This window comes from Aulonocara stuartgranti, assembly GCF_965226115.1.
Source record: "Aulonocara stuartgranti genome assembly, chromosome: 3".
Lineage (NCBI taxonomy): Eukaryota > Metazoa > Chordata > Actinopteri > Cichliformes > Cichlidae > Aulonocara > Aulonocara stuartgranti.
The window spans coordinates 35,496,904-35,513,746 of record NC_138941.1 but is presented as its reverse complement, the minus strand read 5'-3'; the positions used below and the strand labels follow the sequence as shown (position 1 = coordinate 35,513,746).

Below are 16,843 nucleotides of genomic sequence, written 5' to 3'. Positions count from 1 at the left end.
TATTATTAGGGACGTTTTCATGGTGGTCCACCATACAGTTTACTTTGGCAAACTTTCTGTCCTCACTGCTGGCTGCTGTCTCTACAAAACAACCAACACTGGGACCACTGACAAAACTACCTCCCAATTCAGAGCTAAGAAAATATTTATAGGTGCCTTTTAAGAAACTCAAGGACACCTGGCTGTGCAACTACGTGGAGGACAAAAAGAAGCATTTTCCCCTCCCCAATCTCAAGGCACTGGAACCCAGGTGTGTGACACCTTTGATGGATACAGCTGTACCCAGGCTCTACAGAGAGGTCAGGCATAAATGTGAGTACAGCAAAGGGTTGCATTAACTTGAGACATCTGGACATTACATGCTGTGGATTCATATGTGGCTCATTATCTCACAGATGACTGGCTACCGCTGCTTAAAATACCTTTAATAGTACAGCAGCCCACACATTTGAATTCAGTCGCACACAATGTAACACAATGTAGCACAAACAGCTCAGTCTGTCAGGTGCATGCAACATTTTGATGGGTGTTAATGACCGTGTTGGTCAGTCTGTCTGCTTCACAGTTCTATTTTGCTGCAATAAAATGACAGAAATGCGAGAACTTTACAAAGTAAAAGAAAGAGATGCTGACCAAGTTTGGAAAAAAAGGGAATAAATCGCAATATATGTTAATGTGATACTCAGCATATAGCAAAACGTTTAAAATCGCAATAATATCACATCAGGAGTATCATGACAGCGGTGTTCTTGACTTGAATAAATACTGCATTTGCATTTTTCATGAATATAAATTGAACACTTGGAATCAACTCCAGACTTGTGAGTTCCTTAATTTACGATTAAAGAAACAATGACAGATCTTTAAGTCTGTGAAAATGGAAAGACTATAAAAAAAGTCTCTTATTTCCTCCTGTGTTAAAGCTAAAACTACTCAGTCACATTTGATTGCTTCATATCACATGCCTTGTGGTAGAATATTTAAAACAAATATATAGATATACATATATAGAAACGAATGCTCCTCACCTCTCCTTCAGTGGACTCTAGCCGTAGATCCTTGCGACCGCTGACCTTCAGCGACCCTTCAGCGGCACTCACTTCCACCCCTCTGGGAGCCTCCATGGTCAGGGTTCGTGTGGGAGACTCGAGCCTGACAAAAAAAAGAAAGAAAAAAAAAAAAAAAAGAAGCAGCTCAGTGATGCAGCGGATGAGCTCATTTATTTATTCTGCTTATACTTTCAGCATGTTTGCATTATTAAAACGTTGCCTCTCAGTTGGATTTAATAGCTAAGGATACAAAATTCATTCAAGGTTACACTGATTGTTATTCAGTTGATATTTTATACATCTCTCCGTGTTTAGGCCAGATTAATGACGCGAATCGTCTTTGTTTTCATAACAAATCCAAGGATTTCAAATTTGAGTCAAAATGTCTCAAATTTAACAAGAAAGAAGGAAAGAAAGCGCACTGATATTTCTGTCTGAGCAAGTGCAGCTTGGGGTTTGCCGTACCAACTGCTTCCCTACCGGAGGAATATTAAAGCTGCTGTTCATGTTTAAATAGCTGCTTTCATTATTCCAAAGCAGTATGGCTGTCCTAAACAGCCCATAATTGTATCAGCTGATGTTGACCTTCAGCCACGCTGAGGCTAATGCAATTTGCATTTTCCTCCTGTGGACTATTTGTTTACACAGGGAAAGATAAGTGTGAGAGCCAATCAATGTGGAATTTGTTTTCATAACTCATAACCGTTTCAAATTGATTCCGCCCCCCCACGCGCACATCTCTCTCAAATCTGTTTTCAATGAATTTTAAATGGAAGACTTTAAGGAGCTGCCTTTAAATCGCTTAAATCTCCATACGCTCTGAAAGTGACACATATTTTGGATTATGCACTAGTGGAAATAAGGGTGCGAAGAAAGACGAGCAAACGAATTTCATCTGCATTTGAAAAGCCTGTCAGTAGATACAGTCTGAAGGGGATCTGTGAAAACGTGCCTTTGACCCGGGATTGTTTGTGCTCTAGACGTGAAGGAATAAAGAAGATAGAGTGGCTTTTCTTTTAATACCCATCTATTGTTTTCTCCGTGAAAGCTGTTCAGTGAGCAGATACGCCACGCTTCAGCATACAGTGTTATGACATGTTTGTTTGCGTATTACGTTTTCCAATTCAATTTTAATCTCAAACCCTTCATGTTGTTGGTTTTGTGAATGCAAATAACGGCTTATTACAGAAAAAAGGCAAGAATGTAATTTTAAGTACTAATTTCAAATTTTTTATTTATTGTGTAAAAACAAACAAACCCAAAACAAACAAAAAAACAACCTCATTCATCTCCAGTGGCAGCACTCAAAATCCCATCTCTCCTCTTAAACCCCCCAATAATTATTTGTTAAGAGTCTGCTGATTCTCTATGGACAGGGCAGTCATTAAAAGATCCATTTAAAACACCGTCCACTGAGCCGTGTCGTAAGAAATCTGTGATATGTAATGCATGAGCCTGTGATATTTTCACTCCATTCAAAGCAGTTCTGTCATCACCCACTGTGCGCACACACACACACGCACACACACACAGCAGAGCAGGCGCTTCTGCCAAAAGACAAAGTGCTCAATTTCCATGAGTGCTTGTTTCAGGCACAGTCCAGAAGAAAAAAAAAGCATTAAATGAATTAAGTTAAAAATGTCTCTTCGGTTTTATAACCGTCTCAGACTCCTTCCATTATCATGTATGGCCTTTGTGAGGCTAACGCAGCAGCGTGAAGTCACACTTCACTCTGCCTGAGACTGACTGGTGTAATAAATAAATAAATAAACCCAGCAATCACTAACGACATATCAACTGGAATTCATCGATGGCTGCTCAAGACATGTGTACATTAGATTCATTTAAATCCAATATTCCTGATAACTGTATTAAATATAGTGAATGGAAAAGAGCCGTGTGTGAGTTTAATAAGTTCCACATGTTAAAAGGTTGACACTAACATTTAGGCCAGCATCAGCACTTTCTGGCATTGATAAAATGTTTAATTTCCTTTTTTTTTTTTTGCTTTGCTGATGATAGAAAGGACCATTGTTTTTTTGTGCGTGGGGGGGTTTGTTTTGTCTTCTAGTTTTGTTATTTTGTTTAATGTTGTGCTTTTTTGTGAAGTGTTTTATTGTGTTTGTGCTTTTAAATGCCAGGTTCTAATTTACCACAGTAGTTATCTGTTTTTCTTAGTAAGCTGTGAATCATTAGAAGCCGTCGCTCAGGGGGTGCAGATGAAAATGGCCTTTAAGCTAAATCTAGCACACTATACACTCGCTGGCCAATTTGTTAGGTAGACCTGTTCAGCTGCTTGTTAATGCAAATAATTAACCAGCAAGTCACATGGCAGCAAGCCAAAGCATTCAGGCATGTAGACATGATCTAGAGTACCTGCTGAAGTTCAAACTGAGCACTAGAATGGGGAAGAAAGGTGATTGTTGCCCTGGCTTCATGTTTAGGGTCGTTGTCCTGCTGCAAGGTGAACCTCCGCCCCAGTCTCAAGTCTTTCGCAGACTCCAAGAGGTTTTCTTCCAAGATTGCCCTGTATTTGGCTCCATCCATCCTCCCATCAACTTTGACCAGCTTCCCTGTCCCTGCAGAAGAGAAGCTCCCCCAGAGCACGATGCTGCCACCATTATATTTGACAGTGGGGATGGTGTGTTCAGAGTGATGTGCAGTTTTCCGCCACACATAGCGTTTTGCATTTTGGCCAAAAAGTTCAATTTTGGTCTCATCTGACCAGAGCACTTTCTTCCACATGTTTGCTGTGTCCTCCACATGGCTTGAGGCAAACTGCAAACGGGACTTCTTATGGTTTTCTGTTAACAATGGCTTTCTTCTTGCCACTCTTCCACAAAGGCCAACTTTGTGCAGTGCACGACTAATAGTTGTCCTATGGACAGATTCCCCCACCTGAGCTATAGATCTCTGCAGCTCGTCCAGAGTCACCATGGGCCTCTTGGCTGCATTTCTGATCAGCGCTCTCCTTGTTCGGCCTGTGAGTTTAGGTGGACGGCCTTGTCTTGGTAGGTTTACAGTTGTGCCATACTCCTTCCATTTCTGAATGATCGCTTGAGCAGTGCTCTGTGGGATGTTCAAGGCTTGGGAAATCTTTTTGTAGCCCAAGCCTGCTTTAAATTTCTCAATAACTTTAAACCTGACCTGTCTGGTGTCTAAATCCAATCGAGAATCTGTCGCAAGATCTGAAAACTGCTGTTCACAAACGCTGTCCATCTAATCTGACTGAGCTGGAGCTGTTTTGCGAAGAAGAATGGGAAAGGATTTCAGTCTGTAGATGTGCAAAGCTGGTAGAGACATACCCTAAAAGACTGGCAGCTGTAACTGCAGCAAAAGGTGGTTCTACAAAGTATTGACTCAGGGGGCTGAATAATTACACACACCCCACTTTGCAGTTATTTAATTGTAAAAAATGTTTGGAATCATGTATGATTGTTGTTCCACTTCTCACGTGTGCACCACTTTGTATTGGTCTTTCACGTGGAATTCCAATAAACTTGATTCATGTTTGTGGCTGTAATGTGACAAAATGTAGAAAAGTTCAAGGGGGCTGAATACTTTTGCAGGCCACTGTATAGTGCTTTTCTACGCTTTCTGAGCACTCAAAGCGCTTTACACCGTTCACACAAGCACTTTTCTTCTAAGCTCTTTCTATATAACACCTATACTCATTCATACTCTAATCGATGCATCGAAGAGCAACTTGGTGTTAGTATCTTGCCCAAGGATATTTGGCATGCAGACAAATTGAACCATCAACCTTCCGATTAGCAGGTGATCTGCGCTACCTCCTGAGCTAGAGCCACTCCAGTGGAGTTAGTGCCCCTTGAATCAGTGATTCAGGGCTGGTGGTGTAATGGTGTTGGGGATAATTCCTTGGCAAACTCTGAGCTCCTCAGTACCAACTGACCAAAGTCTAAACACCACAGACTACCTGAGTATTGTTGCTGATCATGTCCATCCCCCTTTATGACTGCAGTGTACCATCTTCTGATGCCTGCTTCCAGTAGGATAGCGCACCGTGTCACAAAACTCAAATCATCTCAAACTGGTTTCTTGAACACAAAAATGAGTTCACTATGCTTAGATTGTAAAAAAAAAAAAAGAGCACCTTTTGGGATGTCCAAATCTTCTTCAACTGCGTGATGCTATTGTGTCAATATGGACCAAAATCTTTGGGGAATGATCCAGAACTTTCTTGAATCTGTGCCACAAAGAACTGAGGCAGTTCTGAAGTCTACAATGGGGCTCTAACCCAGTACTAGACGCAAGGTCAGTGAGTGTGTACAGTCTGCATTTAACATTTTTGGACTGACTTGATTGAGTTGTTTGTGTTCTGCTTCTCAAATTTAACAAATCAGCAGTTAAATTTCTCTACCGTGTCACAGATTTCAACCACATTTTAAAAGACTTGGGTAAAAATACAGAAAAACACAGCTTTTCATCAAACATTTTTTAAATTAGTTCAACATTTTTTTTTACAAAGTTGGTAAACTGTCTTCTGCCTTTGCAGAAGAATGGGAAAATGTGATAAAACATTAAATGAGTTTTTCTTAAAATGTCACAATTCCCCAAAACGTTACGATCATTAGGCTGACTGATGAGGGCGTCAGTTAAAAGAGGTTGACGCATCCACCATATTTCAGGGCTTTGAAACGTAAAGCCGTCACAAGTGATAACTTATCTGGTATTAGCAGTCGTAAAGGCTGTTTATGACAGGCTCTCCCGCTCTCTGGGAAACCTGACCAACCTTTTGTGGTGTATTCAAGCTGACCTTTACGTCCACATAAAGGTCACCGTATCACAGAGCTTTGGAGGAAAATAGCTGTAGGATGTGCTGATGACCAAAAAGGTGATACCAAAGAGAAAGAGATTTGTTTAAATAGTGCATATCTAGCATGTTTGCTTGGGGGGTGAAAGACTAATTTATTTTTATATGTTACTATCACTTACAGGGATCCACTGGGCTTTATATACTACCATCTTTATCAGTTTCCCTTTTAGCACAAGTTCAATAACTGGTTGTGGTGAATGTGTGGCAGTACCCAAAAACTATCTCAAACATTACACAGCAAAAGAAAAACTTTCCAAAACTACTACAGCATACCACTAAACAGTAATGTGATGGGTGCAGAATGAAAAAAAAGGTAATATGCTACTGTTTTCCCCACCATAAATATGAAAGCTATATTCAGGCTTGTGGCCACAAAAACATAGGATGGAGTATGAAAAATATAAAACATGGACAGAATTTAAACTATGCCACAATGGAAGGACACATATTCATCAACATGGAAAGCTTCATATTAGCAGCTGATCAGAAACATTTAAAAGGGCCTCTTTAGATACACTATTAGAAATCTCATCTTTAAGGTAAAAGCCATGCATGCACAGACATTACTTGAACTCCCAGTGAACTCTTTCAGATGCAATCTAAAATGGCACAACAAAAGAGGCAGGACATGAATGGTTTTTGCAGTACAAAACTAAAATCAACCTAATTGTTCCTCAGGTCACAATCTCCTGTCAGGCGAGTAAAATATAGAACCCACCCAAACTTAAACCAAACATGAGTCATGAAGAGACACCATCTCTGCCAATCACCAGTGGTCGACGCCACCACCAACCCCAGAAATGTGATATTATGGACACGTCATCCACCGACTGCTCATGAGCATACATTTCCTGTCTTATCAACCCGCCCTTTAGTAATCTCCCATAGGAGAGACAAAGAGGATGGAACATCCATCCATCCTCATCCGCTTTGAAATGGCTCAAACTGTTCAAATACACAGAAAATATGACACAGGTCAGATGCTGTAGTATCAGAAATCTTTCAGACCAATTGAAATATGTAAACTGCAGACAGCTTCAACTCAACGCAATTACAAGGCGTTTACAACAAGGTGCAAACCAGCTCGTTGCACTAAACGATGAGAAGGGCATTTACATTTCACCAGAAAACATCTAAAAGAGCCTGCACATGCCTGAAGAAAATCTTTTGAGAGACAAAGCCAAGGTTTACTTGTACCAGAATGATAGACAGAGAAAAGTATAGAGAAGGAGAGAAACTGCTCGTGATCCAGAGTTAATGTATGGGCATGTAAGGCTGCCAGTGAAACCAGGCCACGAGTGTTTATTGATGATGTGACTGCTGACAGAAGGATGAACTGTGAAGTGTATACGGCTCTACTCTCTGCTCAGATTCAGCCAAAATAATCTGCACATCACCCAAAGCGTAATGCGAAAGCAACCCAAGAACTTCTCAAAGAAAACAAATGGGATGTTCTTCAACGGCCAAAAGTAGAGACGCACAAACATGCACGAAGTGAAGGTGTTCTCATTAAAAGCCTGGCAAAGCATCTCAGCAATCCTTACATTTAAAATGATGTCCAATTACATTTGAGCCACAGCTAATGGAGTACTTTTGTTATAAATGAAATAAAAGCTGAGAGTCTGCACTTCAGTTACATATTGTCTGTTTGACTTTAAATACAATGTGGTGGTGTACAGAGGCCAATTGTGTAGCTGTCCAAATACTTAAGGACCTAACCGTATGCTGAGATTTGATGGCGTCTGGACCTTTAGGAAGGGGGTACGATAATAGATATCCCAAAAGCTCCACACACTTGTCCATGTCTTTACTTATGAAGACACATGGAGAAGCAAGTACGACAGTGAATCAGTATCCCTAACAAGGTTTACACCAATTATTTCCAATATATCTGTAAGTAATGTTATCAGCAGTCCAAACATTCTTCATCTGGTCTACAAGACCACTGCAATAACCAAGAAACAATATTTCACTGCTGCAGTCAAAATAAGAGGAAAAGAACATGTGCACACTTCTGTAATAACTCTGTGCTCCCTAACTGGTAGCAGTAGTAGAGTCCGACCAGAGCTAAGTGGGAACAAGAAGAGTTTTTATCTCTTTAATGAACATGTCAGTCATGTGTGGACACGGCTAGAGCACGGACTGTCCTCAGAGCTGCTTAGATAAACTGTAGACAGACGTGCAGCTGGCCGCATTGCAGAGGAGAGCTCTAGTAGCAGAAAGTTACAGAGAAAACGAAATGAAAAACAATTTTTCTGCTCTCTGATTCTGGGCCTGATTCATCATGTGATGTCTGCACTGTAAGAACCCAGAGAGCCTTCAAATCCTGTCTGTCCTGCCTTTGCTGCTTAATGTCAGACTTGTCTCACTGCAGATTCCTGTGTGGGTTCAAGCAGCAGTTTATAGCCAGCAAAAAAAACCCCCAAAAAACTGAGTATGTTCGTTCTTGATATAATTGAGACCTGGAGACTTTGTGTCACATTGATTAGAAGTGAATCTACCATCTGTTGTCAAGAGATGTCAAAAGAATAGATGAAGTCTCCCTAAGTGTATGCAAACTAGATGACAGAAGTATCGCAGCTACACCAGGATAATATCACAGCAGTATCACACAGCTTCCTTTGCCTGTCCTGATGGATTTGGGACATTCGCATTAGGAATCAGAGCACCATCCTTCAGAATGAGATGTGAAATTATGTCATTATGTAATTGACAGAAACATTTTAATATTTAAGCCTATAATTGTGGGCTACAAGCAAGCTGCTCCTTATCATCAAGCTAAGAGGGCAGTTAGGTAGAGAGTCGGAGCCAAGTTTACAGCAATTATCTCTCTCGTTTTGTCTCAAACTCAGTCTCGGGGGCGCATTTTACGAGTGGAACTGAACTAAAGAAATTACTGTGGGGCGAGGGAGCTGATCGGAGTCTGAAAACAGCTATGTCTAAAGGTAATGAAGCTGTGAGCTGAGAGCAAGAGATGACAAACTGGCGCCTCTCCAGCAGGACCAGATCCGCTTCATAACTGCAATCCCCTCGTTTTACAGACCTAACATCAAGAGTTCTCTTCTTTGTCAGCACAAGTGCAATTATCCACAAGTCGCAGCACGCAAGCATACCTTTTAGTTAGCAGGTGACGAAGCAGAGGACCAAACACTCTACTCAGTTGTAAACCTTGCACATTGCTGTCACAGCATTCATTACACAGGAGACTAAAGCATAAACAGTAGCGTGATTAAGTAATTAGTTAGATTCTTACTTATGCAGAGAGCAGTGTTGTCAAAGTATTCAGAAATTAAGAATTTAATTTTGTCTTTTGATATTTGTGGCTGAAATTACTTCAGAATGACTTTTTCTGTTTTCATCAAACATGAGGACCGGTTGCTAGAACCATCCCACCAAATGGACCAATTCAGCCCCCTAGAGTGCGGTGGAAAGTGTGGAAATTGCAGTGAAGTCATTAATATCTGACATGAGGTGATGTCAGTGTTACTGTGAAGAAAATAGTCGGTCTCAGAAAATCAGTTTCAACAAGTTGTTTGAATCATAAAAAGTGAAATACTTCTGTTGTTCAACGTTACCTGTCAAGGTTTTTTGCTTTTGCAGATTCGGTGAAATATGCAGTGCACATGTGGTAATCAATATTGCTAAATATTACTACAATTATTATTAGTGAGAATCTCAGATGTTCATCACAACTTTATAAATTGTTTGTTCACTGTTTTTACAATATACCTGTAGTTCTAGAAAGTCAGGTTATTATGCAGCTTTGTTTATACATTACCCATAAACAAGAGTGAGTTTAACACCCCTGGTCTTTGTTTTTCATCTTTAATATAATGCTCATTCTGCTTATCAAGGTCTCTTACCCCTTCCTGAAAGACAAAACTCATTTGGGAGGGGGTAAGAGACAGCCTTTGCATACAGGAAGTCCTGAGGGACTCGGTCAAATGCCAAATCTTAAGTCCACAAAACACACGTAGACTCATTGGGCAAACTTCCGTGCATATTAGGTAACCTCGAGACGATTAAAAAGCTCGTCCAGTGTTCCACGACCAGAATCAAAACCACATTGCCCCTCTTTAATCGTAACTTTGATTTAAAAACAAAAAAAAAAAAAAAAGGACTCTCTTCCCCAGCAGCTTGGCATATAAGATGGGACCAACACCCTAGTCTCCCAAACCATTGGCTCTGTCACCAACTTCCACATGTATTTTTGTTGTGCCTGAAATGAACAAATAAATGAATGAAATGAATGAATGAATGCTGCACAAGTGTGTTAACCAAAACAGCCTTACAAATCCCAGCTTTTTAACACGACAATGATGAGCAAGTCAACCCACCACCCTCAAATTCTGCTCCTGCTACATAAGGGATATCAGTGGGACTTAAAATATCCTCAGCTGCAGTCAGGCGGTACTGCATCCTGACTGTGCACAGTATAGAGTCAGGATTACACAGTGTGATATTCCTGCTTCCTGTTTCCAAGAATTGCCTTAAGTAGGGCTGCTCAATTAATCGAATTTTAATCACGATTACGATCTGGGCTTTCAACGATCATTAAAAATGACTGAGCCGATTATTAGCCCCTCCCTCATTTATCCGCGACACCTTAAAGGCCGGTCCGTGAAAATATTGTCGGGCATAAACCGTCCGTGGCGCAAAAAAGGTTGGAGACCGCTGATTAAGAGGACCCGAGGGAAGCTCGGAAAGCTAAGCAGAAGTTATTTGGAGAGGAGAGTGACTGCCGTTGGTTGAAAAGAGAGTTTAAAAAAAACTTCAGTGGTGTTGCACACTATTTTATATAATTTTTTTAAAGTCATTGTTAACCCTTTAAAGCCGGTCAGAGCAGCACGCTCCGTTTTGCGTAACTATTGTTAAATCCCTGTAGAACCTGAACCGTGTAAGCTAACGCAATAATTTGTTTTGCATATGAAACCGGAGGAGTTGTACTTACATCTGATGCCATCAGCTTGTCCTCGGTCACGGTTTCGTTCCACATATAGCTTTGCAAAAATTGCATAAAAAGCGCTTGCAGGAACAAAAACATAATATTCCAGAAACACGTTTTGCCGTTCCTATCAGCTGTTCGTAACACTTCCCACAGTGAAATGATGCACATGCTGTTTTCTTTGCAAATTTGCATCATAGGATTGTTTTTTGTTTTTCCTGCAGTATATAAAAATTGCTGTATCTCCAAAATAAAACTATGAAGACACTCAAAATAAATTTCCTGTTGTTGTAAACTATTTTTTGCAACTTTATTGTATTTAAAGTTTTGAGGGATAAACCTCTTAAATTTCTCCAAGTAGAAATATATGTAAACAAAACAAAAGCGATTTTCAATTTTTTTTTGTAGTTTATTGCACTTTTTTGCAATTTATGTAATTACTATGGACTTAATGCATACATATTATTAAAATATGGGCTATAACAGTTGTATTGATGTATAGCAACTTGAAATGCTCCCACAAATGGCACTACAGCATGTAAAAAAATAATATAAGCTCTGGTGGACTTGGTTCTATAGTAGGTCTTAAAGGGTTAAATAAATATCGTCAAATAATCGTGATCTCAATTTCAGTGAAAATAATCGTGATTATCATTTTTGCCATAATCGAGCAGCCCTAGCCTTAAGGATGACCGAAAGTCTTGCTTACCGAACTCCTCCAACATCCAAATTTTGACTTCAGCTGTGGTTGCAACCCACTTGGCCTGACTTGTCGGCTGCCTGTGAAATCAAACTCAATAGGACTACTTCTTCAACTTGACAGCTGCCCTCTGGTGTCCAATATCTGGTTTGAGGTTACCACCAGACCAGGCACCAACCACTGAGTGGACCAGACCAGGCACCAGACCACCAGTCTCCCTCAGAATGCTGTCAAAGCTCTGCTGGAGGTGGGAACTGAAGATCTTGTAGATCAGGGCCTCTGATAAGTGAGCACCCTCTCACCACCTGGTTTTGATTAGTTGAAAGCTTTGCTCCACTCTTTACCTTAGTGTCCAACACATAAGGTCTGATGATATGATTATAAAATCAATCATCAAGTTCTGACTTAGGATGTCCTGTTGCCAAGTGCACTAATGGCGAAAAAGTGATTACCATGAAAGCAAAACAAATACAAAAACACTATTATTTTGTAAGGCTGTACCTTCCAACGGTCACACAGTTGTTTACCATGTGAGCATTGAAATTCCCCAGCAGGACAGAGTCCCAAGCACGTAAGGCTTTCAGATTGTCCCCACAAATTCACTTGAAGCTGTGTCACAAAAGTCTATCAGGTGATATTCTCACATAGACTAAGAACTCTCACAAGGCAACCAGCCAATAAAACAAATTAAGAAAAAGCAGATGACTCAGCAGATGAAGAAAAGTAAGCACAATCTTTCCAGTATGTGAAACTATGTCTAATTTTATTCCTGCTCTTGATTGTAGTTTGGAAAGATGTAGTTCTCCTGCTAGGTCTGCATCTACATCAACAAATATACATATTATAGATTTACAAATTCAGATTTCCAGTTCTCTCATTCCAGTTTAAACTTGTACATCTCAGTTGTCTCACGCTTAAATAGGCTGCCAACGCAAAAGATGCTGGAAGCCACTCTGGCTAAGTCATTTGCACTTGTCCACCAGTAAAAGTCACACATAATAAGAAATTAAATCACAAAAGGCAATGATCATAACAAACAAAGACAGACTTGAGTGCCAGCGTACACGGGTAAACTCCAGGAGAAGAACAGGTGCTTCAAAGAGGAAGAAGTTCTCATGTGGCTTTCTTTGATTTGACTCTGCTCTGTTCATCTCCCAGATTACTCCTGGCTTTCAGGGAAATAAAACGCATCACAAAGAGAGTGATGTTTCTTTAAACGGGGAAAGAAAGGTGATGTGGACGCAAGCCAAGCTGTGTCCTTATCATCCGGAGGGGCTTACTGCACAGGTGACACACGATTTGCAAGGAGGGCTTAACTTGTCATGATTTCAGCGAGGTGGCGGGAGGGAAGAGCCTCATTAGCATTTACGGAAAGGCCCAGAGCTGCATACATAAACAATGCTGAACAAGGCAAATGCCACTTTTAAAAGAAATACTGGAGATGTGGGAAAAAATGTTTTCTTTGGATAAATAATCAGATTGTTGAATGAGCTATATTGGGCATTAAAGTAAAAATCTAAGTATATATTTTACTTTAGTGACAGTGTTTTCTGAAGATGATGTCACCTTACTGACTACTTTATTAGATCTACATGTGTAATCATTCGAGGCTGTTCCAGCTCACATTTTACTGTTTGGCTATATCATGAAAAGTCTCTGCTTTGCGATTGTGGGGATGGAGTTTTGCTGGCACGGTGTGAGAGTTGGGTTATTTTAGGAAACAGTCACGCTTTCACAGACTCAAAACATGGCTGCTTTAACTGCTCATTGCTGGAAAAAAAACACATCTAATGGACAAAGGAAAGTAGTTTCTAAATCACTAATTCAAGGTTAAGATTACATTTTAATTTTTTTGTGGACAAAATATTAAACGTTCCACTTCATCCAATTTCTACTGTAAAGCCTAGTTTAGTATTTAAAAAATGTAACCACTGACATACTGAATTTAAAATATGCAAGAGACTTTTACTCTTTAATCTGAATCTTGGTCATTTACAGTCATGTGGACAAGAAAGTTTTCACAGGAATCTCTGAAAAACCAAGAACACCCCACGAATCACAAGTTTGGCAGCAATAAGTTTAAGTAATCGTTTTCAGCATCTATACATCAACTTCTCACATTCTTGTGGATGACTTTTACGCATCTCTTCTTTACAATGTTGCTTCAGTTCATTGATGTTTACGGGCTTTCATTTATGCACAGCTCTCTTAAGGTAATACCCAACATTATTTCAGTTTCAGTTGAAGTCTGGACTTTGGCTGAAATTGGGTCATGGACAATGATCCAAAGCACAGCGACAAATCTGCTAAAAAAGAAAAGCATCAGGATGTTGCAGTGGTCCAGTCAAAGTTTATCTGTTGGACAGATGTCCTCACATTGGACTTCAGAACACTTTGGTACTCAGAGGGGTTCATGGTCGACTCAGCCAGTGCAAGATATCCAGCACCTGTGGCTGCAAAACAAACCCAAGTCTTCATCCCATCCACCACCGTGCTTTACAGCTGGTATGAAGTGTTACGTTTTCTCCAAATTTGGTGCTGCACGTTACAACCAAACATCACTTTGGTCTCATCTCTCTGAAGAAGTCTTGTGTTCAGATGCCACTTTAAAACATAGCCCATACTGATATATTCTTTCTCTTCACAAGCCATGCTTGTTATTGTTTTTCTAATTTTACTGTCATGATCTTTAACATTTAACATGCTAACTGAGGCCTGTACAGTCTGAGTAAAGCTCTTGGGTTTTCGGTAGTTTCTCTGAGCATAGTTTGAACTTGGTGTGAATTTGCTGGCACTTCCACTCCTGAAAAGATTGTGGCATTGTGTTAACGCACAGTTAAATGCTCCAGACCAGCAAAATGCCAAAACCTTTGCTTTCATTGAGGTGCTCACACTTGCTGATGATCAATTAAGCAAGTATATTTGATTAGAATTACCTTGCTGTGACTTCTTAACTACCATGGAAGCATTAAGGGTCTGCTTAAGTTTTTCACAAGCGAAGAGTCCTGCATTTTTTTTTTCATGACTGCAACTAAGAGATAAAAATTGTGATTTTGCTAATTTGCAGGTAAAAATACATTTGGTTGTAGATTTAAATTTGAAAAAAATCTGATTAAAAAGCTTGTTTAATGATTATTTTAATAGCTTGCAATAACTAAAGAGGAAGCAGGTCCCCCAGGATATCCTCTGAAGATTTCTGTGAATTATAATAAAATAAAATAAATTAACTTTTATATTTATTTTGCATCAACTGCAATGTTGTTTTTCCCACAACCCACTTATTCAATAAACAGACAGAATGTTATTAGGCTTCAAGTGATGTCATAAATAACTCACAGGATTATGTTTCCTTCATTTTACTTTTTTAAGAAAACCGTTTGACTCAACATAAAAAATAAAGAAATAAAAATCTTTCATAAGACATTTGGAAAGAAAATTAGGTCTATATAAAAGGAGTCTTTATTTAGTCCTCACAGTACAGTTTGTACATCTGTTTGCTTGGAAATACTTCAGTAATTCACCAGTGAGGGAAGACAGTCGTCCACAGTCAGACAGCATCGTGGATTTTAGGAAATTCAATTTGGAAATCTTTAAATTAAACCCAAACAGAATCAACCTTTGATAAATTAAATATCTTTGATCGAATATGCTTTTAAACAGAAGAAAATCAGAGCCCAGCTTAAGTCATGTTGCCGTTTCTGTGTGTCGACCGTCTCCTGTTCGGTTTCCTCTCATTAAGACTTTGACCACATTGCAGATGGTCGCTCCTGAGCTGAGCCTGTGTGTGTCTGTGTGAGTCCTGTGTGTGCGCACACGCTTTAAAGTGAAACTCATCAGTATTCCTCTCACTCTGGGGGAATTAGCTGCCAGAACACCGCTTTTTCTGCCAACTTTGATCCCAGCCCTCCTTTCAGGACCAGTAAGGTGGACAACAAACCACACTCGTTATAGCTCGTTAATGGACCGACGCAGGGCTCAGAGCCTCAGGCAGAGTGCAGTGAGGATCACATGCACGAGGGAGTATAGGACTCCAACACGTAGCTCAACCTTACCCCCTTCTCTCCAAGCTCTCTTAGTGCTTTAATCAAATCCTGCCTGCCAGAGAATAACTAACAAATTAGCTCAACCCTCGGCTGTAAAACTGGTCAAATCTTCTTTTACATTTGTATCATAACAAGGCGACCAGGAGACGCTTGAGTACAAGAGGGTGCTTGAGATAATGATATTGGTGAATAATGGCTCCTGCCACATGTGTTTTTTTTAAGCACAGTCATTGACTTTGAAATGCCACAGAACATCTATCATCATTATTTAAAGATCTTAATTTTAATTTAACAGGACATGAACAGATGACATTAAGCTTTAATGAATTTCAGTAAAGTCATTGAATATGAACTTACTTCAGGTCTTCAGAAGCCCTCGCCTGGATCAGAGGAGTCTCCACTGAATGTCTGAACACGGCTCCTTCCGAGCCTGCGGATAAAACAAATCCCAGATCGTGTTCAGTGCAGCTTTATATTATGTTCCACAAAATACTTTTTTGGTAACGATTTAAACATAGAAACTAAATCCATATTTTTCAGTGACTTGCATGATTCAATTACATTATATCACCATTTAAAAGAGAAGAAAAAACAAGTGAACAGACTGCAGGCAATGGGCACGTATTGTCCACATAAACCTCCTGCTGCAGTCTTTCAATCATTAAAATCCTTAGAACAGCTAAGCCCAGCACTGGCTGTGTGATTAGCTCTGCTGCCTTTTTACTTGCCAAGCAAATGTGTAAAACCAGAAGACCAATGGAGGCAACTCGTTCATGCTGTTGTTTACACCAAATTCTGACCCTAACATCATGATGTGGCAGGAAAAAGACTCACCCAACCAGGTGACCAATATCCAATTTTGGTCAGCCTGTGTCAACTGTAGCCTCAGTTTCCTGTTTGGAGCTGAGAGTGTCACCCAGTGTGGTCTTCTGCTGTATATTTGCATTCAGAGATGCTCTTCTGCATACCTTGGTTGTAACGAGTGATTATTGGAGTTACTGTTGCCTTCCAATTAGCATGAAGCAGTCTGACCTCTGGCATCAACAAAGCACCCAGAGAACAGCTGCTCATGGAATATTTTCTGTTTTTTTGGACCCGTCTTTGCAAACTCTAGAGATGTTTTAGAGGGAAAATCCTAGTAGATCAATCACGCCACGTTCAAAGTCATCTGACTGCATGCCCAAATGCATTGCTGCCATGGCTGATTAGATAACTGACAAACAAGCAGCCAAACGGGTGTACCAAATGAAATCACCAGATAGTGTATAT

At 40.0% G+C, this 16,843-nt stretch overlaps 1 protein-coding gene across 1 annotated transcript in view; it reads right to left on the bottom strand.

The window, feature by feature from the left end:
• Nucleotides 1–16,843, bottom strand: part of LOC309703381 (zeta-sarcoglycan-like) — a 58,170-nt gene that overhangs the window by 4,010 nt on the left and 37,317 nt on the right. Inside the window, exons 6-7 of the mRNA XM_082528166.1 lie at nucleotides 15,932–16,004; nucleotides 1,029–1,152 (exon numbers count right to left, since the gene is read on the bottom strand). Of these exons, the coding sequence (XP_082384292.1) occupies nucleotides 1,029–1,152; nucleotides 15,932–16,004 (197 nt within the window). The remainder of the gene's footprint in view (nucleotides 1–1,028; nucleotides 1,153–15,931; nucleotides 16,005–16,843) is intronic.